This window comes from Microcaecilia unicolor, chromosome 2, assembly GCF_901765095.1.
Source record: "Microcaecilia unicolor chromosome 2, aMicUni1.1, whole genome shotgun sequence".
Classification (NCBI taxonomy): domain Eukaryota; kingdom Metazoa; phylum Chordata; class Amphibia; order Gymnophiona; family Siphonopidae; genus Microcaecilia; species Microcaecilia unicolor.
In genome coordinates this window covers 188,078,195-188,104,696 of record NC_044032.1, presented here as the reverse complement: position 1 = coordinate 188,104,696, position 26,502 = coordinate 188,078,195, and the positions used below count along the sequence as shown (strand labels likewise).

At 42.9% G+C, this 26,502-nt stretch overlaps 1 protein-coding gene across 1 annotated transcript in view; it reads left to right on the top strand.

Moving 5' to 3' along the window:
- Nucleotides 1-26,502, top strand: part of ALDH7A1 (aldehyde dehydrogenase 7 family member A1) — a 121,768-nt gene that overhangs the window by 16,588 nt on the left and 78,678 nt on the right. The window contains exons 4-6 of the mRNA XM_030193565.1: nucleotides 913-993; nucleotides 1,612-1,735; nucleotides 23,040-23,172. Coding sequence (XP_030049425.1) covers nucleotides 913-993; nucleotides 1,612-1,735; nucleotides 23,040-23,172 — 338 coding nt within the window. The remainder of the gene's footprint in view (nucleotides 1-912; nucleotides 994-1,611; nucleotides 1,736-23,039; nucleotides 23,173-26,502) is intronic.

Genomic DNA, 26,502 nt, shown 5'->3' with positions numbered 1-26,502 from the left:
GAAGTTGAGCACCTCTACTCTGCAGAGCAAACAATTTATATTTATCAAGGAGCACTCCAAGAGGGAGACACGGGATTGGCACACCTAGAAGTTTTTTCAAAAGTGGAATAAAGCCCGCCAGAACTTATGGACCATTGGACATTCCCCGAGAGAGTAAAAGAAAGTACCCATCTGCCTTCTACATTTGGAGCACAAGGGCTCCTCTGCTCCTACTCCTCCTGTTAAACCAGACAGTGTGGTGCTAGTCCTCAGCCAGAGGTCACAGAATAGTAACCTTATAGCAGGCAGAATCTGGCAGCTAGGTGTCACTGAATGCTGGTTGAGGCCTCACTTTTTCCCCAACCCAGAGACCTGGTTCATGTATCCTGCTCAGGTCCCCCAGCTGTTAGCACTGCTGCTGAGCTGGCCCAGAGACCTGAGTATAAGCATCCTCCTCCTTTGTGTTTTGTTGTTGGAAAACCTGTGAAACACTTTCTTACAAACATTTGGCAATACATGGTGATTTCCTGTTAGTTTTGTAAGCCAGGTGCATGAAATGTGCTTCTTTTTTATCCTTTTAAAATGTAGGTTGTAGGAGCCACTCTGTGGGTGCCAGTGAGCGCTGAACACCCTCAATATTGAGCAAGCTCCAGGAGGGGTAATTGTATTGTGTCTTGCACCCCCAATCATGTTGAAATGATGACATAGGTGTTTTACCACTAGTCAGCAGATGAGATGACCATTCCTAAATAAAAAAAACAAAAACCCCATAAAAGATGATAGTGGTGGGAGGGTGCTGGTTGGGACCAGCAACACTGAACCTCTGTTGAAGATGAGAAAAGTTCTTTGTGTGCAGTTCAGGACCCGTGTAGGATAAGGAGTTCAGTACCCAGCAACTAAATTCTGTTGTATGTTTTCTTGGTCTTTCTGTAGATTCCAGCACCAAAACGCGGAGAAATCGTACGTCAAATTGGAGATGCCTTAAGAAAGAAGATCAAACTTCTAGGGAGCCTGGTAAGCAGATGAAACAGTATTTGCTTGACATTAATAGATCCCCTTGCTAGGGTGTATGTTTAATGTGAGTGGTTGGAGTTGGGTTACATGGCATTCTGTTTAACCTGTTCTACTACCTGCTGCAGAGTATTTTGTAGAGAATTATTTTGTAAATATGCAGAACACATGGAATTCGAGCATCTGTTTCTAGCCAGTAGAGCTCAGAGCTAGGATGGATGCTTTAAATGGGGAGTTGCATCTTGATTCTGCCTGATACGGATTTTTTCCAGATTGTTAAACAGTTGTTCCAATTTTTGTTTTTTTAAGTCTGGAAGTAGAACATTCTTTCCTAGCCATTTTTAAAGTAGATGTAACAGTATAATATCTACTGTCTTAGGTACCTCTGGGAAATACTTGATGATTCTTTGTGTGTGTATGTGTGAAATCTTCAGATTTCAGACCCCCCCCCACAAAAAAAAAAAAAATTTAATTTTCCCCAATCCTCACAGATTTTTATGAGCAATATTTTCTTATTAGTCTGTTTTGGTGTTTGTTTGGTTTTGTCCCCTTGTAATCATGCTTCAGATTTTATGCATGGTGGACTTGAAGATCATCTGACACTGTGGCTGTCTGTTTCAGGAGTCCCTGGAGATGGGAAAGATTCTGGTGGAGGGTGTTGGAGAAGTTCAGGAGTATGTTGACATCTGTGACTATGCTGTTGGACTGTCCCGAATGATTGGGGGACCTGTGCTGCCTTCAGAAAGTAAGAGCATGTTTGCAGGGGCTCTGTTGTTATATCCAATGCTGCAGCCATTTGGGGGGGGCGGTGCTTGGGTCCAACCCTCCCACTTTCGGCTCCCCCACTCCAAAAAAAAAAGAAGCCAAAAATTGCAGCAACTGATGAATGGCTGGCAGGGATGCTGAAGCCCCACCAGCTGAATAAGTCCACTGCCCAAGCCCCTGCCAAAGCTGCCTGAGCAGTGGGGAAGTTGGCAGCTTAAGTTGCTGATGCCAGCATGTGTGGAGAGCGCTGCAGTCGGCAGCTGAAACATGCCACTGACTTTCTATTTGAACAGGCAGCAGGGGCGGGGACTCGGGCAGTGGACCTCTTCAGGGTTTGACCATCCCTGCCAGCAAAGGTATGGGAGAGATGCTGGCCCTGGGAGAAAGGGAAGATAAGGGGGAGAAGCTGGATATGGGGAGGGACAGAAGCACAAGGTGGATCTGAGGAGGGACAGGAGCTCAGGGGTGATGGAGGGAGAAAGGGGTAAGGGAATGGGACTTGATATACCGCCTTTCTGTGGTTTTTGCAACTACATTCAAAGTGGTTTACATAGTATATACAAGTATTTATTTGTACCTAGGGCAATGAAATGGTTAAGTGACTTGCTAAGAGTCACAAGGACCTGCAGTGGGAATCGAACCCAGTTCCCAGAATCAAAGTCCGCTGCACTAACCAACAGTTCAGATGCTGAACAAGGGGGAAGGATAGGGACAGGGGCACTGAATGATGGTGGACAAGGAGGGAGAAGAAATGTAAAATGGAGTAGAATTCCTGGAAAGAGCAGAAGATAGATGGGACACGGGGGTTGGAAAACAGAGCAGAAGATGGAAGGAGTCAGGGGTGGGGGTTAGAGGAACAGAGCAGGAAATTACTGGGACTTAATGACTGAGTGGAAGAATGTGTGTGTGGGGTGGGGGTGGGAACTCTTCCTAAGGACCAGGTGAGGCCCTAGCCCAGGGCGCCAGTGATAAAGAGTGCCAAAATCTCAGTCCGGTCTACCTTCAGACTTCTAGAGGGATAGATGCCGGACTGGGATTTTGGCACCCTTTATCATCAGTGCCCACTATCAGGGCACAGACTGTAGAAGTCTACCCAGTACTGGCTTTGTTTCCTAGCAGCTACTGGTTTTGTTACCTAGTCTCCGCAAAGCTTTTTTGGATTAAGCTCTGGAACTGTTTGCTGGAAGATGTGGTAACAGCAGTTAGTGTGTCTGAGTTTAAAAAAAGGTTTTGACAAGTTCCTGGTGGAAAAGTCCATAGTCTGCTATTGAGACAGACATGGAGAAGCCACTGCTTGCTCTGAGATTGGTAGCCTGGAATGTCGCAACTATTTGGGTTTCTGCCAGTTACTTGTGACCTGGATTGGCCACTGTTGGAACAAGGATACTGGGCTAGGTGGCCCATTGGTCTGACCCAGTATGGCTATTCTTATGTTGTCATTCACTGTACCCCTTATGGGAAGTTAGAAATAGGCCTATAGGCATTAAGAACATATATATCTACCTTTGACTTTTCATAACCAGGCAAATACTTGCCTTTCACAAATGAAGAGGCCTGCAACCTGCAGATAGTGATCGAGAGACTATTTGCTGTATAAATTTATAGTGTCAGGCAATACCTGTTTCAACTACCCTACTGGAAACAGGTCTAGGGATGATATCATTGAATTAATCTTGAACAGTCTTACTCATGTTATCTTTATATTACTGTAATGAAATTCAAACGTAAGACCAACATATCTTGATCATCCATTTCTTTCAACATGCCATCTTGTAGTGTGTATAGAGCTGTCTGGTTTTGTACATCAGTCAGCTTTGTATATATAACATTCCCTTATCTATGATCTAGTAGGGCAATTAGCTAGCTTGTGTCTTCTTGGTCTTCTCAGACCATAGACAGGCTTGCTTAGCCCTAGTAATGGGCCATAAACTTTAACAAGTGTCTGTTTGTTTGTTTCAAACAGGCTCTGAACATAACACAGGGACATTTTCAATGAAGGACAAGTATGAGTGATAAGTATTCAAGGGAAGGAGGTTACAAAGGGCAAATGATGAATATTTGAGAAAAATACCATAGAAACAGAATTATGTGTGAAGGTAACCTTAGAGGTCAGAGTTGAAGAATACCAGATAAGTGAGAGAAAATATAAGGCATTAAGTAATTGGACAAAATTGGGCTTTAGTAATCTGACAGGCACATTTTGTGGTAGGTTTTGTTACGCTTCCAAAGGAAACATGCAGAGAGAGATTTTATTTTCCTTATACTGAAATTTGGACTGATATAAATAAGAATTCAATTTTCTGTAATACTGGGATAAAAGAAATTTTATTGTAACCATTTATTTACTCTAATACATTTTAGCATTATTATAAAAGAGACAAACTGAACTCTAAAGTGTTTTTCCTCTGCCAGAAGGTCTTGCTTTTTTTCAGTCTCTTCTGTTCAGCTCCCCCCTTAGAGGCAAGAAGGGAGTGCCCTATATACAAGTGATAGGTCTAGATCAGGGGTAGGCAACTCCGGTCCTTCGAGAGCCGCAGGCAGGTCAGGTTTTCAGGATATCCACAATGAATATGCATGAGATAGATTTGCATACCATGGAGGCAGTGCTTGCAAATCTATCTCCTGCATACTCATTGTGGATATCCTGAAAACCTGACCTGCCTGCGGCTCTCGAGGACTAGAGTTGCCTACCCCTGGTCTAGATCTACCATTTTCTGTTTTGAATGTGATGCAAATATCTGAGCAGTCAGAACATTAGAAACTATCCTACTTGCTGAGAAATTGATTAGTTCTCTTATGAAGACAACAATTCACACAGGTGGTTTTAATGAAAAATGTAAACGCTGAGTAAAACATTTTTGAAACCTCTTAACTGCTTTGCAACAAATGTACACATTTAAGCTTTGTACACTTATCCACAAATTATTCTATGGTTTTGTTCTAGATTATCTGGTGGCGTTATTTACTATAGGAACAAAGGTTTGTCCTCTTGGATCTAAGGACTGTTGTTTGCTGCAGTTTCCTTTTGTAAAGAACGTGAAGTATAGGTCCTATCATAGCTCTGGTTTTATCTATTGTTCAGTGCAATGTTGGGTAACTCTCTTCCTTTGGAGTTGATTGGTTGAATCTTACCTATGCGTTCGTAAATTATTAAAGGTTTATCTGATTTCCATTTATTTAATGTAATTTTGTGCTTATGGTATTGAGATAGTACTGATTTGGTCTCTATAACTATATTTATTATATTTTTTTCTAGTGATGGCCTAGTTTTTTAATTTAACTTGTAATCCGCATTGATCCTTAGTTGGTATATAGCGGAATCAGGGCTGCTGGGGGGGGGGGGGGGGGTGGCAAAATTCCCCGGACCTGGCCTCCAAGGGGGAGGGGCCCCACGCAGGCAAGGTTTCAAGGGAGCACTAGAAACATCTTCCTTCCTGCCTGCTTCTGCGTGCTAGGACCTGGATGATTGCATTAACGCGATAACCCGAGTGACCTGGGTTATCACATTAATGCCATCACCTGGGTCATGGAAAACAGGAGGAGGAGACGACAGACCAAGGGAGGAGCAGTCAGACACAGGAAGGTAAGGGGACAGGGTGGCGGCCCGTGTGTGTGGGGGAGAGCACAGGGTGGCGGCGGTGGCCCAGGTGGGGGCGGGCAAGGGGTGGTCATGCTCCAGGCCCGGCTGTGTCTCTTGGCGGCTCTGGGTGGAATATAAATTCTGTTGTATTGTACCTGAATGAATTTCACCTTGAACTACCACTGGAAAGGCGTGAGCCTAATACTAAATAATAATAATAAAAAAGATCACTCACGGCTGTTGAAAACTCTCTTTATCAGATTTGCTATTACTCAACCTTTTCTCTAACTTCTTAAGGTGTACTGCTTCTCAAGCAACCCTTGTGAATACCATGAGGCAACATTCAGATTAGATCCAGTTCTACTGTATACATTGTACTGCCAACTCTGCTATCAGAATATCCCAATTCATCAAGATATGTATCATTTAATTAAATTTATTTTATTGAACACAGACAAAACATGGAACAACAGTTAACAAATCATCAAAAAGTCACATTTACAAACCAGCAAGATCCATACATAAAGCAAAAATAGGTTACAAATTTTTTTTTAATGATTTTGTAAAAATTAACATATTACTAGCCATGCCTATCGAGCATGGAAAAAAACAAAAGATGAACAAACACACACAAAATACAAATATGCAATTGGACAAACCAAAAGGTCCTACTGTAAAACCAAACTAGGACTGGATAACAAAGATCTGAAGAAACTATTTCAACTGAAGAAATTGCAGAGTCATGGAATCGGAGGTAGGGTATTATTATGGATTAAGAACTGGTTGAAAGATAGGAAGCAGAGAGTAGGATTGCGTGGCCAGTATTCTCAGTGGAGGAGGGTAGTTAGTGGGGGTCCCGCAGGGGTCTGTGCTGGGTCCGTTGCTTTTTAATGTATTTATAAATGACCTAGAGATGGGAATAACTAGTGAGGTAATTAAATTCGCCGATGACACAAAATTATTCAGGGTCGTCAAGTCGCAGGAGGAATGTGAACGATTACAGGAGGACCTTGCGAGACTGGGAGAATGGGCGTGCAAGTGGCAGATGAAGTTCAATGTTGACAAGTGCAAAGTGATGCATGTGGGTAAGAGGAACCCGAATTATAGCTACGTCTTGCAAGGTTCCACGTTAGGAGTTACGGATCACGAAAGGGATCTGGGTGTCGTCGTCGATGATACGCTGAAACCTTCTGCTCAGTGTGCTGCTGCGGCTAGGAAAGCGAATAGAATGTTGGGTGTTATTAGGAAGGGTATGGAGTCCAGGTGTGCGGATGTTATAATGCCGTTGTATCGCTCCATGGTGCAACCGCACCTGGAGTATTGTGTTCAGTACTGGTCTCCGTATCTCAAAAAAGATATAGTAGAATTGGAAAAGGTACAGCGAAGGGCGACGAAAATGATAGTGGGGATGGGACGACTTTCCTATGAAGAGAGGCTGAGAAGGCTAGGGCTTTTCAGCTTGGAGAAGAGACGGCTGAGGGGAGATATGATAGAAGTGTATAAAATAATGAGTGGAATGGATCGGGTGGATGTGAAGCGACTGTTCACGCTATCCAAAAATACTAGGACTAGAGGGCATGAGTTGAAGCTACAGTGTGGTAAATTTAAAACGAATCGGAGAAAATTTTTCTTCACCCAACGTGTAATTAGACTCTGGAATTCGTTGCCGGAGAACATGGTACGGGCGGTTAGCTTGACGGAGTTTAAAAAGGGGTTAGATAGATTCCTAAAGGACAAGTCCATAGACCGCTATTAAATGGACTTGGAAAAATTCCGCATTTTTAGGTATAACTTGTCTGGAATGTTTTTACGTTTGGGGAGCGTGCCAGGTGCCCTTGACCTGGATTGGCCACTGTCGGTGACAGGATGCTGGGCTAGATGGACCTTTGGTCTTTCCCAGTATGGCACTACTTATGTACTTATTATGTACTTATGTACTTATGTAACTCGTAAATACGTTATTAGGCACCACCCCTGTCACCACATCCAACACAGATATCCCACCTGCAGACAAACTGGCTACCTACTTTAAAGACAAAATAATAAAATTACGCAGTACCCTTCCTCATCTCAACACCGATATCGAAAACTTCTTCGATGACCTGGACCTAATCCCGGGCGGATACCCAGCTGATCGTACCTGGTCAACATTCAATCCACTCACCACTGAATCAGTCACACAAGCGACTCATAGGTTTGCCAATACCCAATGCAAACTAGGCACATGTCCCAGTCATCTACTTAAATCCACCTCAAACGGATTCATAGAAGACCTCACATCCTACCTAAACTTCATGCTACAACAAGGTTCCTTCCCCAAGGAATACAGCAACATCCTACTTACCCCAGTACCTAAAGACACTAAGAAAAAAAACAAATGATCTCACCAACTATCGACCAGTTGCGTCTATCCCTCTAGTAGTAAAATTGATGGAGAGCTTGGTGACCAAACAGCTTACGGATTGCTTGGACAAGTTCTCAATATTGCACGATTCACAATCAGGATTCTGCTCCCCCACCATAGCACTGAAATTGTCCTAGTCACTCTCCTGGCCAAATTCAAGCAGGAAATAGCCATAGGTAAAAGCATACTTCTCCTCCAATTTGACATGTCAAGTGCATTCGACATGGTAAACCACAACATACTACTGAGACTTCTTAGTCACTTTGGGATTGATGGAAATGTACTTAATTGGATCAAGGGCTTTCTAACCACCAGAACATACCAAGTAAAATCAAACTCAAACATATCACTACCGTGGAAAGGAGCCTGCGGAGTACCTCAAGGATCACCATTATCACCAATACTCTTCAACATGATGATGATCCGATTGGCAAAGTCCTTGTCCAATCGAAGTCTCAACCCATTCATCTATGCAGATGATGCTACAATCTACATTTCCTTCATACAGGACTTGACAGAAATAACCAATGAAATTAATGATGGCCTCAACATTACGGACTCCTGGGCAAACTCATTCCAATTGAAACTGAACACTGAAAAAACACACTGCCTCATCCTCTCATCACAACATAAGTACAAACCCGCAACCATAAGCACCCCAGGACACACACTACCTACTTCAGATAACTTAAAAATACTCGACGTCACACTCGATCGCAACCTTACACTTGAGAATCAAGTAAATACCATAATAAAATGTTCTATGCAATGTGGAAACTCAAATGAATAAAACCTTTCTTCCCGAGGGAAACTTTTCGAAACTTAATACAATCAATGGTCCTAAGCCATGCAGATTACTGTAACGGAATCTACGCGGGATGTAAAGTACAATTCACAAAAAAACTCCAAACCGCCCAAAATACAGCAGCCAGATTGATATATGGTAAAACATGATTTGAAAGTGCTAAACCCCTATGAGAAAAGTTGCACTGGCTTCCAATCAAAAAACGGATCATCTTCAAAATCTGCACTTTGGTCCACAAAATTATCTACGGCGTAGTCCCAGGTTACATGACAAACCTAATAGATATACCAACCAGAAACAGAATCAGATCATCACGATCATACCTAAACCTACATTATCTAAACTGTAAAGTACTAAGATACAAAACAACTTACGCATCCAGCTTCTCCTACATAAGCGCACAACTATGGAACAGACTCCCAAATGCTGTGAGAACAATCCATGACCACTTAAACTTCAGGAAATCACTCAAAACTCACCTCTTCAAAAAGGGCTATCCCACCGATCCAACATAAATCCCCGCACCCAGCAACACAGCATAGCTAATGATCGTACTGGACAATTTATAATCTTCACTTCCTTCGACCCCATGACGCCTGATCCATACCTACCTCATCTGACCACAATATAACTTTGTATCTGCTGTCTGCCGAATTGGCAAATGCCTCTACAGTACTATGTAAGCCACATTGAGCCTGCAAATAGGTGGGAAAATGTGGGGTACAAATGTAACAAATAAAATAAATAGCAAGGCAGGATGCCTTGGATCTTATAGCAGCTTCACACCTATAGGACCAATATCCTCAAAGCCATTAACTCCTTATAACACTCACCCCCCCCCCCCCCGATTCCCCCATTCCACCCTTCAAGCCCTAACAATAATTATGAGATATAATTTAATAAACCTGTCATAGCATAAGTTTTTTTGAGCTAAATGAGAGACTCTCGAAGCTTCGAAAGCGACACTGTGTAAAACTATTCGCCTTTCTTGCAACAGAGTAATTATTAATAGTTGGAAGCGTAATAAATAATGATAAGTCCAGCAGTCTGGGCCTCTCTAAAATAAAATGTTAACAGGTAAATCAAAGATCTGACCATTTTCTTTTTTTTTTTTTAAATTTGAAATTGTTTATTGAACACAACATAATGGAAAAAATACACTGTTTGCCAGACCAGCCAACCGACTGCTCTGACATGTCCAGCAAATAAAATCCAACATCAACTGTAAATCACAATCTTTTTTGATAATTTTCTCCCTACCCACCCACCCTCCCACCCAATTCAACTCCCCCCCCCCCCCCTGCTCCCCCCTTATTCCCTCTTGGCAAAATCTCCTATACAGGTAATTCACTACTCCATAATCGTTCTATTTGAGACCATTCTTTCGCATCTGGCTTATATCTGCCTTGTCTTTTGTCAGTCAATTGTTCTAGGCCCACAATGTTCTTGATTCTCATTGTCCAGTCTGTGATTGTAGGTCCCAGTCTTTGTTTCCAATGGGCTGCTATCTCCAGCTTGGCGGCTGCCAACCCCAGTCTTTTAAGCCTCTTCTGCCACTTCTGGCCCCTTTTATTTCCCCATCCCAACAAACACCACGTAGGTTCTACCGGGAACTGTGTGTCCAATATGCGCGTCAAATGCATAGCAATTTCCACCCAAAAAGTCTGTATAAGAGGACATGACCACCAGACATGTAAGAAATTTCCTATTTCTGCTTCACACCTCCAACATCGATTAGATACCATAGGATACATTCGCTTTAGCCTATCGGGTGTGTAATACCATCTACTTAAAACTTTATATGCATTTTCTTTAATTAGTACACACACCGATGCTTTTTTCACCTCTAAACACATCCTCTCCCACTCCTTCACACTCATTTCCATATTTAAATCACGTTCCCATGCATTCATATAGGGCAATTTGAGCATCTTCTCTCCCCTAATGTATTTATATAACCTTGAAATTCCTTTCCTCCCACCTTCCAGGGTCACCCAAATATTTTCCAATTGCTCCTTTTCCCTCGGGTCCGATGTCAACCACCCCTGTCCCGTCATGAAATGCCTAACCTGTATGTATGCAAAATAATCTGATTCTGGTAAATCAAACTTCCTCTTTAATGTCTTAAAGTCTCGCATTACCCCACCCGACATAAGATCCCTAAATCTCCGCAGGCCCTTTCGGTTCCACTCACGAAATACCCCCCCCTCTTGTCCTGCGTGGAACTCATCTTCATGGGTTATATGCGCCAGAGTAGAGGTTTTCACCCCCTTCCGGAATTTATTTTTTAATACATCCCAGGTATGTTGCAGGTGTGACACAAAGGGACTACTATTCCCCTGAGGTAAACTGCACATCCGTCCGGACCCCCATACTCCTTTCTCCAAATTACCCCTTGGAACCAGGCTTTGCTCTAAGGTCGCCACTGGTGATCTATCTCCTTTACTCCACTCCGCCACTTGTTTCAATTGGGCTGCTTGGTAGTACCATATTAAGTTGGGTAGTCCTCTTCCCCCTTCCTCTACTCCCTTCCACATAATTCTTTTCGAAGTTCTTGCTCTCTTACCCCCCCATACAATCCGGGAAATATCTGATTGTAATTTATTCAAAACCACTGGTGGAACTTCCAAAGGCAACGTTTGGAAAAGAAATAACATTCGCGGGACCAAGTTCATCTTAACCACCGCTATCCTGCCCCACCAGGACAGCAGCCCATTCTTCCATCGACTCATGTCTGTGCGCAGTTCCCTAAATAGGGGATCGTAATTTAATCCATATAACTTTGTTAGGTCCCTAGGAATCCAAATGCCCAGATATTTAAAGTTCTCCCGGGCTTGCCTGAAGGGAAATTTTTCCAACATAGCTTCGGTATCTGAAGGGGGCCCCACCACTCCCAGCACCTCTGATTTATCATAATTGACTTTAAATCCAGACATTTCCCCAAAAACTTTAATCTCTTTGCAGATGTTTGTTAACGACACCTCTGGGTGACTCACGTAAAAAAGAATGTCGTCTGCAAACAGAGCTATTTTATGTTCCCTATCCCCCACACAGAGGCCCTTTATTTGAGCTGTCTCCCTAACCTTCTGTGCAAGAGGCTCGATCGCAATGGCAAAAAGCAAGGGAGAGAGGGGGCAGCCCTGTCTGGTACCCCTTTGTATCTGCACTAGATCTGAATACCCTCCATTCGCCTTTATCCTGGCCACAGGTCTCGCATACAATCCCCTTAGCCATGATATGATCCCTGGCCCAAATCCCATAGCTTTTAATACCTCCCACAGGTAAATCCACTCAACCCGATCAAAGGCCTTTTCTGCGTCAGTTGTTAACAGCACCAAAGCCTCCTCCCTATTTTGGCCCTCCCAAACAATATTTAGGGTTCTCCTTATATTATCAGCTACTTGTCTCTTAGGTATAAAACCTGCTTGATCCGTGTGGATTAACTGAGGGAGAAATTTATTAATCCTCTCTGCCATTACCTTGGCTAATATTTTAATATCTATATTTATGAGAGAAATTGGCCTATATGAACCACATATTGTTGGGTCTCGCCCAGGTTTGGGAAGAACTGAAATCCCCGCCTCATACATGCTCCTCGGTAGGGTCCCTGATTTGAAGCATTCATTCCCTACCCGCACTAATAGTGGCCTTAGCTCCTGTCTCAGTATCTTATAGAATTTAGCCGTGTACCCGTCAAGTCCAGGTGCTTTACCCCCTTTCAAGCCTTAATAATTTTATCTATCTCATCTGCCGTTATGGGTTTGTCCAGGGACTCCCTCTGTTGCTCAGTTAGGCTACTTAATCCTATCCCACCTAGATATTCTTGAATCTTCTCCACTGTAATTTTCGCTTCTGATGAGTAAAGAGCTGCATAATATCGGGCAAATTGTTCCCTAATTTCTTTGTCCTGATACATCAAACCGTCTCCCGCTCCCTTTATTTTAGTTATAGTGTTTCCCACTACCCTTTGCCGCAAATTGCGTGCCAACATCCTGCCAGCTTTATTGCTGAATTCAAAAAATTTTTGTTTTATTAACTTTCTATGGTATTCCATCTGTCTAATTTGTATTTGTTGTAGCTCTGCCCTGCATTCTCGCAGCTCCCTTATCGCTTCAGGACACCGCCCTCCCTGATGTTGGGCTTCCAAAAAAGCCAATCTTTGTCGTACCCTCAATTCCTGGGCTTGACCCTCTTTTTTCCGTTGACTACCTTTCTTAATCAAATGACCTCTTACCACCACCTTCAAGGCGTCCCATAGGGTCCCATCCGTTACATCCCCTGTATCATTGTCCTCCATATATTCCCATATCACCCTTCGAATCTCCCCACATGCCTCTGCAGAATCTAGTAAGGATTCATTTAATCTCCAAAATGTTTGTCCCCGTTCTCTCCCCAATCCCTTCCATGAGATCCATATAGGGGCATGGTCCGAGGTATGTATGCTCCCAATATCAGAGTCCCGAACCTTACCCCATAAGTTGCGGGATCCCCAGATTGTATCTATCCGTGTGTATGAGCGCTGCGCATGTGAGTAGAAGGAGTAGGTCCGCTGTCCGGGGTGTTGCATTCTCCAGACATCGATTAAATCTAGCTCCTTAACCAGTCTTAGTAATTTAGACGTATTAGCCTGTCTACCACCCTTCCTGCCCTTAGAGTAGTCAAGATCTGTTAATGCCCAATTGAAATCTCCCCCTAAAATTACATTGCCCGTCACAAATTGGAGTAAATCTAACCTTAGGGTCTCAAAGAATGCCCCCTGTCCCTCATTGGGTGCATAGATATTCACCAAAGTAATTAGCTGGTTATTGATCTTACCTTTAACCGCAATGCACCTGCCCTGTTTTTCTGAATAGGTCTGTTCATGAACAAAAGGGACCGTATCTTTTATATAGATTGCAAGACCTCCTTTTTTCCCCCCCTCTAGGGTCCGCCAAAAAGTAGCTCTTCCCCAAATTCTTATATTGTATTAACCGCTCATCCTTCTTTTGAATGTGTGTCTCCTGCAACATACTGATATCCCATTGCATTTTACGAATTTCCCTGTTTATGATACTTCTTTTTTCTGGAGTATTCATGCCATTTACATTCCATGAACCAACTGTTATCCCTCCCACCTCCCCTTCCCTCCCCTGTCCCACCCCCCTCCCCGAAAATCCCCTCGTCTGTTCACTAGCCTTAACTGCCAGTGATATCCCTAAGGAAGTGTCGTTCCGATGGGTTCCCTTTCCATTCTTTATCCCCAACATACCCCATCACTCATCAACATACATCATTCTTTTCCCCATTCATGCTCCCACATATCCCCTATATGCCAAAACCTTTTGTAAATCTTAACAGTAAGTCCCTGGTTGTAGAAGTGTTTTTACTCAGCTTTAACTCCGGGCCAGTGCCCTCCAGCATTTTTTCCTTTTCAGGTGCCTGCAGCCGTTTCAGTCTCACTGTCCACACGTGGTGGACTCTTGTTAGTTCTTCCTCCAGCCCGTGTGGTCCAGCCCCCCTTACTATTAGGGGGCCTGTCTTTGCTGAAATTCTGGGAAGCCTCAGGTATCTCCGGCAGGTCCATACATCCAAGTGCTGCCAGAATCTTCCATGCTCCCTCAGGTTGCAAGATTTTCTTTGTCTGGCTTCCCACTGTTAGCAACAAACCCTTAGGATATATCCATCTGTAGCGCAGACCCGCTTTTTGCAGGTATCTCGTAATATCCTTAAAATCTCGTCTCTTTTGCAGAGTAGATCTCGCCAGGTCCTGAAAAATCTGCACTTGGACATTGCGCCATTTGATTTCTCCCAATGCACGTGCTTTTCTCCACACCGCTTCCTTCACCTGGAACTCATGGAAGCATGCCACGATGTCTCGAGGGAAATCCCCCCGCTGCGGCCCCAAGCTCCGATGAGCTCTATCAATTTTTATTGCAGGCCGTTCTAATCCTTCTTCAGGATCCGCTCCCTGCTCCAAAATAAAGTCACAAATCTCTCGCACCACTTTCTCCGCTTCCCTGAATTGCATTTCCTCAGGGATGCCTTTAATTCTCAAGTTACACCGCCGCGAGCGGTTCTCCAAGTCTTCCAAACGTTGCTCCATGAGTTTTCTTTCTTGCTGTTCTTTAAAAGCACTCTTCCTCAAAGTTTGCAGTTCTCCCGCCATCGTTTCAATCCGCTCCTCCGTCTCTACCATTCGGCCGCCCATATCTTTCACTTCTTCGCGGAGTTCCGTAACTGCAGCTTGAATGCTTTTCCTAGTATTAATCATCTCTGTTTAAGTTCTTTAAACCATCGTATAATTTCGCTCCGCTCTACTTCAATCTCACCAGCGACTTGCTCCTCGTTTTCATTATCAGACTCCATTTCGTCCGGCGCCATTTTTGCTCCACGCGGGGGAAGTGGTGTTTTCGCCTTACTCGCTACTCTCGGCGATTCCCCTGCATATTTAAATTTTGCCAATTTCTTTTTGGCCGCCATTTACTATAGCTGCTTTGCTTCTTCTTTTGCGGGGAATCCCTCGCGCTTTATCGGGGTTTCTCACGCTTTTTTAATCCGTAACCCGCGGAGCTCTACAACCAGGCTACCGGCTACATCGGTGACGTCACTTCCTCTCAGATCTGACCATTTTCATGAGTTGGTTCATTAACAATTTGCTTAAAATTCAGGGAGTCCATGGCTATCAGAAAAATATTATTAGTGCCATCTAATTCCATCATTTAAAATATGAAAATTAAAATCACTCAACACTACCAAACAGATGACAGCCAAATAAGAAGAAACAATACAATGAGGTAATATAGACCTATCCAAAATTGGGATATTTATTGGCCTATAAACCAAAAGAAAATTAATATTTCATTACCTACCACTGGCACTTATGCTCCCTCCAATTTAATGCATTTTAAGCCCCATTCCTCCTTTACCAGTGCCACCCCCCTACCCCCCACCTATCTCTATGTACCTGTGGGAATAACATTACACCCCTTCAGGGCATACTTGTATGAACACAGTATCATCTACAGTTAACCAAGACCAAGTTATACATAATATATCCAAGTTGAAATTATGTAAGTAAATCTTGTAACACTGAAATCTTATTACATTAATTAAATTTAATCTTCATATCAAGAATACAACCACTTTGTGCAGACATAGTGGTCTCACTCTAAGAGCCATGTTACAAAGCACTGGACCACTATATGAGGAGAACTTGGCTGTAAAAAATACTGACCTAATATTTCTGGTGGTTGAACTTACTGTACCTGAGACATTCCTATTTGCTTCCAGTGTGCTGACTTTGACTCCCTTCTTTATAGTTATTTTGAGCTGGGATAGACAGACACGGGGTCCTTTCACAAAATTCCAATATTCTATGCAATATTAAGTATACAGTTTAGACAAGAGTTTAAAATAAAGAAAGTTATTACTAGGGACGCAGGGAGCTTTACCCCACTCTTAAATGTTTGCTCTAGTTTTTCAGAAAATCTTTTCTCCCTGTTCTTCTTCCCATTAACACTATCTGGCTGGTGCACAGAGAGATACTTTAGATCTCGGGTCTATGGCAGCAGTCTTAGTGCATTCAGACTGGCATACAGTGCATTCTTTCTGAATCTGTGCCTGAAGAGTTCAAGGCAGTGCTTCTGTCAGAGCTGTTTATTCCACAGAGGAATACCACTTTCCCCCTTCCCTCAGGGTCCTCCCAAGCCACAGGCAAGGAACGGATTTCCTCCTAAGGCTCTTTGCTTTCCTGCTTCTGTACAGAAGATGCCTAAAGCTGTAGTAGATAAAGCTGGAGTCAGCCAGGGTCACTGTAACTCACCGTTAGGAAGTTGTGATGTAACATTCCCTATTCTTTGAAGCTTGGGATTTTTCTGCATTGCTAGTAGTCTAGCCTTTTAAATGTGCTGATGCAACAAAATGTAAAAGTGTGTGTGGGGGAGGGGAGTTGGGAATGGGACCTTTAGGGCATGTGTGTTTAAACTCTGTTCTAAAATATCAAAATACCAAGCAGGGCCGAACCTAGTGTTGAGCAGCTTTGTGTTCTGCATATGATTTTCATTGACGTGCACAAATGAGGCCCCGCAATAAGTCTATGCACATGGCACCACATTCCTATGGGCTTCACCAGTACCAAGTATGTATTTCTGCCTTTTCTTGAAATTAGTAGTGTACCTTCAGAAGAATACTACAATACTTCAGAATATTCTTAAGGCATATATATTTTGGCAGCGAGAGAAACAATAGTCAGGTTTGCTTCCTGAACTTATTTAGAAAGTTAATAAATGTTTATCTGACAGCTCAGCTTGGATGAAGCTACACAGGGTGTTTTTCAGTCCTCACACCAGAGAGTTTCTCTGGTTAGATAAACGGATCTTACCAATTTTAGGAGCCTGTTGATCAAATCCATGACCTCTGAACACCAACAGTTAGTATTTTACCACATCAACTGTTAGTGCATGCTAATTGGCAATTGCTGCATTAAACATCAAGGGCTAGTTGTCTGTTTCTTCTCTTTACTGTGAACATGTAGACTCAATTCCATAAAGAGCATGAGGAATAAAAATAAATAAAAAGACAAAATGGAGGGAGAGGTGTGCTGGACTGTTGGGAAGTGCATGCATACTTTCGAAAATGCCGTCTCTATTCACCCAGACTCTGACCCCCCCCCCCCCCCCCCCCCCCCCGGATTCAATAACACTGCAGTCTCTATTGCTCTGCTTCCTTCTCTCTGTGTTGTCTGCTCTCTCTTTCCAATAATTATTGGCATTCCTTTCTGCTCTTTGTGGGTCTGAGCTAGAGATCTGCATGGGAACGGGTTTTGCGGGAATCCTGCAGGGACAGAAACAGTTCCTGTGGGGTTTCCATGGGGATGGAAGCAGTTCCTGCGGGGTTCCCGTGGAAGCGTAAGCTGCCCCAGCCTCTCACCTACCTAGTACCAAGCTCTTCGAGTGTTGTCTCCTCTTTCTTGCTTTAACAACACAGATGTGGAAAGTCTTCCATTAAGGAAGTGGTAGAGACACAAATGGTGATGGAATTCAACAAGGCATGGGATGAACACAGAATCTCTAATTAGAAAATGGAAGTTATAAAAATCCTAAATTAAATGGCTGCATGTGTGTGGATGTGTCGAGTGACACTTAGATGGCGACTCTGGCTGTGATGAGCTAGGGCTGATACTGGGTAGGCTAGTATGGTCTTTCTCTCATATATTGTAGTCTGGTTTAGGATGGGCTGGAAGGGGCTTAGACAGCAACTTCAGAGGCTGGAACATGAGTTCTGGACAGACTTTTACGGTCTGTGTCTCGCAAATGAGAAGACGAATAGGCTGGTGTAGGCTTCAACGGCAACTACAGCAATTGGAACAAAAGGGTAGGGCCGGGCGGACATCTATGGTCAATGTCCTAGAAACAACAAAGAAAGACCATAATCAAGTATATAATATCACGTTCATTGTTGATTTAATCATGAATTGAGAATGAGTGTGACTATTGGACAGACTGGATGGACCGTTCAGGTCTTTATCTGCTGTCACTTATTATGTTACTTTGTCAGTGGCCCTAGCTTGCGCTTCGTTCTCCTTTTCCTCATTGCTCCATCCTTCAGTTTCTCCCCTCTTCATTGATGTCTCTATCCTATCACCTCTCATCTATTCCTTCATTCCATGTATCTTTCCTCCCTTCTAGACCTTTTTTTTTGTCTCCTATTCTTTCATCTCATATAAGAAGCAATTGTACAACTGCGTGCCTTCATTTAGGCACCCCCAGGACACACGGTGGGAGCCTATTCTGTAACAGCCTCTAGACACCCAGATTCCATTATAGAATACTAGTGCCGATACAGGGTTACATACCTAACAATTATGTGCCTGCAGTTACACCAGCCATAGACCTAGCATAACAGCAGCCACATAAATGTGGCCAGGAGGCGTGCAACTTACAGTATTCTGTAAGTTATGTGTGTAAGTGGGAGCCCTGCCCATGCTGTGTTTATGTACACACCCCCTTGCTTTTATTTCACTATGTAAGTTATACATACCATTTTAGAATAGCTCTTAGGTGTCCCAGTGGCATTTTCTCAGGTAAATGTACACTTACCACAGGATTCTATATATTGCGCTTAGCGTTCCACGCTAAAATCCAAGTGTATTCTCTAACAATGCACGTGACTTAATTGATTAGCATTTTTAACAGCACTTAAAACAATAATGAGCACTAATTGGCAATAATTATAATTTACATGCATAACTCACTAAATGTATTCTGTAATGCACAGCGTCTAAATTCTAATGTGTGGAGCCAAAAAGGGACATGGTTATGGGCGGGGGAAGGGACGTTTCATGGGTGTTCCAAAATTTATGCACACTGTTATAGAATTTGCCCGTCTGCACTTAAATCTATGTGCCAGTATTTACGTCACATTTCCCTTGGTGTAAATGGATGCGCTTAGTTCTAGGTGCTAGAATATAAGCGTATTCTATATATTGCACTTAAATCTAGGTGCCGCTTATAGAATACGCTTAGGTGGAAGTTTATTCCCTGTGGATTTTTCAGAAGCCATATATAGAATGTAGCCGTTAACGCATGTGAGTTCTAGTATTCTATACATCTATGTGCACAAGGGGAATATAAATGCAGATGGCTAGATTACAGAAATGCCCTTACAGCAGCTAGCAGTGGTGGAATGAGCTCCTACACACCAATCCGGTCGATCCCTTAGTAGTAATGGCACAGTAATTATTCAAGGAAAACGGAAAAGTAGAGAATGCAACGTGAGCTTCAACGCAGGAAGTGTTGAACAAAACTCCATTATTGGCACCAAAGACCCATAAGGCAGGTGGCTTTTCCCACCGAAGCACGGCCCTGTGTCGGGTCTTTGGTGCCAAAGCTCAAGTTGCATTCTATTCTTCTGTTTTCCTAGGACTTCACGTAGAGGTGTTTTCCTGGTCTCTGTGGACTCTGTTGGTTCTTTAGACAGTAATCATTCAGCCAGGCTTAGAATATGTGTGACTACTGTGCTATGTGGCTACACACACTTACCCCCAGATTCTATATAGTGTGATCATATTCTGATTTGGACGCGCAACTTAATTATCTTAAGCCAGTCACTGCTGATAATTGACACTTAAATTCCAATTAATGCCAATAATTGCTTGTTATGCGCACAACTTGCTAAGCGTATTCTGTAAAGTGGTGCACGCAAATTCTAAGATGCAGAACTGAAAAGGGCGTATGGTGATGGGCATGGAATTGGCAGGGCTTGGGTGCTTCGGAAATCTATACACGCTGTTCTAAAATACACCTGGTCTGTGCCTTAGTCGCCAGCATTTGCACCCAGTTTTACTTGGCGTAACTACCTGTGACTAAATTTAGTCACGCAGATTGACGCTAGGCATATTCTATAAACCGCGCCTAACTTTAGGCATAGTTTATAGAATACACCTAGGCGGATTTTTTTTGGTGCCAGTTTTTACGGTCCAAAGTTATGGTGTGGGAATTGACGCTAAGTGCTATTCTGTAAAGGGCGTGTGCCTTAGGACAGGCAATTACAACGTAGATGGCTACTTAGACTAACTAGTAGGATTCTGGATCGGGAGCAAAAGGTAGATAAGTGTGATTGACATATAACAATATTGCAAATTCTTACATTTGGACTCTTAAGTATATCCCTGGCATTTCTGCACAGGATATGTTTGAGATATGTGTCTGAAAATCTGCATGTACTTGCTCAATCGATGCCACCTATATCCAGGGTGTTTTATTTGCCTTCATTTAAGAAGAAAAGAAAAAGGAGATGAAAGGATTCATTAGTTTACTCCTATATCTGAAAACAGCTTAAATTTAACTTCATTTCTAGAATCTTCCAAAGACAAGATGGCTATTCCATCTACATTATTGGTGACTCCGACTTTAAATTATGATCACGATTGGCTTTTGAGGCTTCAGACACACAGGCACCTATTTTGTTCCCTAAAAGTGAGGGTTTTCCCTGACGTGGCAAAGGCAACTCGGAAGCATCACAAACAGTTTATATTGATGCATCCTAGAGTTTTGGCTTTGAGAGCTTTATTATTAAAACTTCCATGTAAATGTCTGATTAAATAAAAAGAGACTTTTATTTTCTTTCAACCTTCACAACTGGTGATGTTTTTGAGTAATAAAACAGTGGCTGAAGGTCAGATTGGAAATGTTGGGACTTTGGGTACCATCAATGGAAGATTTGCAACCATATCTCTGTGATTAGCACTATGTTAAATGTCTAGTTCTAAGGATTGTTTCTTGTTTAAACATAAATCCTTATATTGTTTGATCTTCTTACCCCGCTTTCATTCGTGAGGACTGGTATAATAGGTAGCACTATTTTTTATTTTCTCTAGTATATTTCTTTGTTATTGTTCTCTCTCTACTTGTTGACTACTTATTTTTCATTTGAATGTAAAGTTTTTGAAAACTCTAAAGGGTGTGCACCCTTTAAAAACTCGCAATTAGTTTGTCTTTTTTGGTGCCCGTTTTTGAGTGCCATTTATAGAACCCGGCCTTTTCTATTTCTGTAAAATTGCTTTTGATATAAATTGTGCATCAGATTTCTTATATATTTGAGCAAAACTATCTATGCTCTAATGCTATTATCTACCTTTTGTTATTTTTCACATTTATTCCCATTTTTCTCCACTCAGCTAAAAATGTTTAGGTGCAATCCCAGATGGACCTCGTAGGTTGACAGCTTGGAAGGTCTGGTTTGAGGGCTCTGGCCAAACTCATGTACAGTTTTCCTAGTGTGGTCTTTCCCTCAGAGCCCGAGAGATTGTGTAATTGTGGGAATGGTGCTATGCAACACCAGTATTTGTGGTTTGAAAAGCCTGAGAGTCACATTATCAGCTGCAATTTTCAAGTTTCTCGGTGTGTGGGCAAGATCTTATTTAGCAGACTGTTTATACAGTTTGGTATTCTGGCTGAGATCTGCTTGACATTAGATGTGACAGATTTAATTAAGATCTAATACAGTGGAAGTTAGACCTGTGTGAGTAGCACTATTATTGATGCTGTGTCCATCCACACTTGATGCATTAGGTGACATACCACCTTATAATCGAAAGAGAAAAACGCCTAGATTTCGACCCAAATCGGGAGATAGACGTTTATCTCACAAAAACGAATAAATCGGTATAATCGAAAGCCGATTTTGGACGTTTTCAACTGCACTCCGTCGCGGATGTGGACAAAGTTGATGGGGGCGTGTCAGAGGTGTGGCGAAGGTGGAACTGGGGCGTGGTTATCGGCCGAGGAGAGATGTACACGTTAGGGCGATAATCGAAAAAATAAAGGCGTTTTTAGCGAACATTTAGGACACTTTTGTTGGACCCTTTTTTCACACGAACAGGTCCCAAAAAAGTGCTCTAAATGACCAGATGACCATCGGAGGGAATCGGGGATGACCTCCCCTGACTCCCCCAGTGGTCACTAACCCCCTCCCACCACAAAAAAATGATGTTTCACAACTTTTTATTTTCACCATCAAATGTCATACCCACCTCCCTGGCAGCAGTATGCAGGTCCCTGGAGCAGTTGTTAGGGGGTGCAGTGGACTTCAGGCAGGTGGACCCAGGCCCATCCCCCCCTACCTGTTACAATTGTGCTGCTTAATGCTTATTAGCCGTCCAACCCCCCCCAAACCCACTGTACCCACATGTAGGTGCCCCCCTTCACCCCTTAGGGCTATAATAATGGTGTAGACTTGTGGGCAGTGGGTTTTGAGGGGGATTTGGGGGGCTCAACACACAAGGGAAGGGTGCTGTGCACCTGGGAGCTCTTTTACCTTTTTTTTTGTTTTTGTAAAAGTGCCCCCTAGGATGCCCGGTTGGTGTCCTGGCATGTGAGGGGGACCAGTGCACTACGAATCCTGGCCCCTCCCACGAACAAATGCCTTGGATTTATTTGTTTTTGAGCTGGGCGCTTTCATTTTCCATTATCACTGAAAAACAAAAACGCCCAGCTCACAAATTGTCGAATAAAACATGGACGTCTATTTTTTGCGAAAATACGGTTCAGTCCGCCCCTTCACGGACCCGTTCTTGGAGATAAACGCCCATGGAGATAGAAGTTTTCGTTTGATTATGCCCCTCATAATATACTTTGCTGTATTGTATTTATTCCCTGAATTGTTGAACCCTATGAGCTGCCAACAGTGGCTTAAAAACAAAATATGAAGATAGATTAGTACAAAATGACATAATAGAAACATAATTTAGCCATTAGGTCCTTATGGTGCAGTAGGGTGCACTATGGTGGCAGTATCCTCTGTTCCTCTCTATGCTGTAGGGCTATCCCCTCTCAACAGGAGATGGGCCCCAAAGGGTTTTGAGTGGGAGACAACTCACATCGGCCATAACGGTCTGACATTTTACCAAGAATAGGAGAAAACCAGGAGTATATTGTGTCTTCTTCTTTTTTTTTTTTTTTTTTTTTTTTGGTCAAAAAGGAAGAACTGAAACCTTTCTTTTGCTTGTTTTTTTAAAGGACCTGGCCATGCCCTGATAGAGCAGTGGAATCCTGTGGGTTTGGTTGCGATTATCACCGCCTTTAACTTTCCCGTAGCAGTTTACGGCTGGAACAACGCGCTGGCGCTGATCTGTGGAAATGTTTGCCTTTGGTAAGCCATTTGCTGACTATGTGATTTTTGCTGCTGTTGAATTCCAGAGTGTTTGCTTTTTTTGTAAGCAGGTAGCCCCATATACCCAAGCCAGAACATCCTCCAAAATAGATTCAGAAGTGGGGTATTATTATTATTATTACATTTGTACCCCGCGCTTTCCCACTCATGGTAGGCTCAATGCGGCTTACATGGGGCAATGGAGGGTTAAGTGACTTGCCCAGAGTCACAAGGAGCTGCCTGTGCCGGGAATCAAACTCAGTTCCTCAGTTCCCCAGGACCAAAGTCCACCACCCTAACCACTAGGCCACTCCTAGTGGTTGGTGCTGGGATTGTGCTGCTGAGCTCACCTGTGAACACTATGTTGTTTGGGATTGGGAGGAGATGGGAGAGGGAATAGGGGAATGGACAAGGCAATAGCTCATGGCTAACTTTGCTACCTGGAGCCAGAGGTTTCTGAAAGTGCTTTGTAGGTTTTCTTGAAAGAGGTATTCTGTGTAAACTTCTGGCTTATGTCCTAGAGTCTAAATTTAGAGTAGAGAAGGTCTTTTGTGCTGTTTTCTCCTCCCTTTTTATTGTCTGAAGCTAGGGGTAGGCATGTGGGGGCCTAGATGAATCCTGATTATGCCCAAAAAAGGTAGGGTGGCCTAGTTGGAAATAACAAAGCTCTCGCTCACTAGAAAAATCTCCCAGAACAACTAGGCTTAGATTTTAGATTGATTAATTGCCTTTGTCAGATGTGAGCTGAAGGTGAGTTACAGTGGTGGAAATAAGTATTTGATCCCTTGCTGATTTTGTAAGTTTGCCCACTGACAAAGACATGAGCAGCCCATAATTGAAGGGTAGGTTATTGGTAACAGTGAGAGATAGCACATCACAAATTAAATCCGGAAAATCACATTGTGGAAAGTATATGAATTTATTTGCATTCTGCAGAGGGAAATAAGTATTTGATCCCCCACCAACCAGTAAGAGATCTGGCCCCTACAGACCAGGTAGATGCTCCAAATCAACTCGTTACCTGCATGACAGACAGCTGTCGGCAATGGTCACCTGTATGAAAGACACCTGTCCACAGACTCAGTGAATCAGTCAGACTCTAACCTCTGCAAAATGGCCAAGAGCAAGGAGCTGTCTAAGGATGTCAGGGACAAGATCATACACCTGCACAAGGCTGGAATGGGCTACAAAACCATCAGTAAGACGCTGGGCGAGAAGGAGACAACTGTTGGTGCCATAGTAAGAAAATGGAAGAAGTACAAAATGACTGTCAATCGACAAAGATCTGGGGCTCCACGCAAAATCTCACCTCGTGGGGTATCCTTGATCATGAGGAAGGTTAGAAATCAGCCTACAACTACAAGGGAGGAACTTGTCAATGATCTCAAGGCAGCTGGGACCACTGTCACCACGAAAACCATTGGTAACACATTACGACATAACGGATTGCAATCCTGCAGTGCCCGCAAGGTCCCCCTGCTCCGGAAGGCACATGTGACGGCCCGTCTGAAGTTTGCCAGTGAACACCTGGATGATGCCGAGAGTGATTGGGAGAAGGTGCTGTGGTCAGATGAGACAAAAATTGAGCTCTTTGGCATGAACTCAACTCGCCGTGTTTGGAGGAAGAGAAATGCTGCCTATGACCCAAAGAACACCGTCCCCACTGTCAAGCATGGAGGTGGAAATGTTATGTTTTGGGGGTGTTTCTCTGCTAAGGGCACAGGACTACTTCACCGCATCAATGGGAGAATGGATGGGGCCATGTACCGTACAATTCTGAGTGACAACCTCCTTCCCTCCGCCAGGGCCTTAAAAATGGGTCGTGGCTGGGTCTTCCAGCACGACAATGACCCAAAACATACAGCCAAGGCAACAAAGGAGTGGCTCAGGAAGAAGCACATTAGGGTCATGGAGTGGCCTAGCCAGTCACCAGACCTTAATCCCATTGAAAACTTATGGAGGGAGCTGAAGCTGCGAGTTGCCAAGCGACAGCCCAGAACTCTTAATGATTTAGAGATGATCTGCAAAGAGGAGTGGACCAAAATTCCTCCTGACATGTGTGCAAACCTCATCATCAACTACAGAAGACGTCTGACCGCTGTGCTTGCCAACAAGGGTTTTGCCACCAAGTATTAGGTCTTGTTTGCCAGAGGGATTAAATACTTATTTCCCTCTGCAGAATGCAAATAAATTCATATACTTTCCACAATGTGATTTTCCGGATTTAATTTGTGATGTGCTATCTCTCACTGTTACCAATAACCTACCCTTCAATTATGGGCTGCTCATGTCTTTGTCAGTGGGCAAACTTACAAAATCAGCAAGGGATCAAATACTTATTTCCACCACTGTACGTATTCGGGTACAGTAGATAATTCCTTGTCCCCAAGGGCTTACAGTCTAACATGCATATGAGGCAATAGAGCATGAAGTGACTCGCCCAAGCTCTCAAGGTGCATCAGTGGGAGAAGCACGCTTTAAGCCTGGCATCACTCATTCTCATAGAAATTAACAAAAGTGAGGGACAATTATTCAGTACTATTCCTCAGAAATTATATAGTGAAAAATAGGAATAGGTTTGTATTTTTTTATCTGAAATTTCTATTTATTACTAAAGTGCTACTATCTTGCTTATATAAATGTTTTCAAACATATTCATATATACATATACATTATTTTTCACAATACAATGGTTACTATGTAGGCAACCAAATAATAATAATTTTTTGTCCTTTATAACTTACATTATCTTCTTCACATAGTGTAAAACCATTGTCTCATTATCAAGAGTTCATATGGTGAAAAGAAGGTATAAGTCCCTTTGTGCTGTGTTATATCAGTCCATATATATCCTTCATGAACCAAATTCGATGGAGATTTTTGGTTAAATTGTAAATAGTATCCAAAGCTTTTTCCAACAATCTGTATAAAGAATGCTGTACACAGTGCTGTGTTTCGCCATTGGCATCTTCAGGAGCTGTTTATAAATCACTGCGATTCAGCGACATACCAACACGATTCATCCACTGTTTATGTGTTCACAATAACGGTAGCTGTAAGTATAGCACAATCGCAATCCCATTTGTAACATTTCTCGTACTTTGAGTTTATCTATTAGCATCTCATTTTCAATTCTACTTACAATCATACGATATTCATCTTTATTCTCTCAGGAAACCCTTCTGGTAGAATCGTCCTTGTCTACATCTGATCAGTGAGAGACATTAACACATGTGCAACAGGAGCTTTTCAAGCTTTTAAATGATTTTGTGAGAGGCAACTATCCCATTAAGCTATTTGGTAATACTATACATATCACCTGCCATTAAA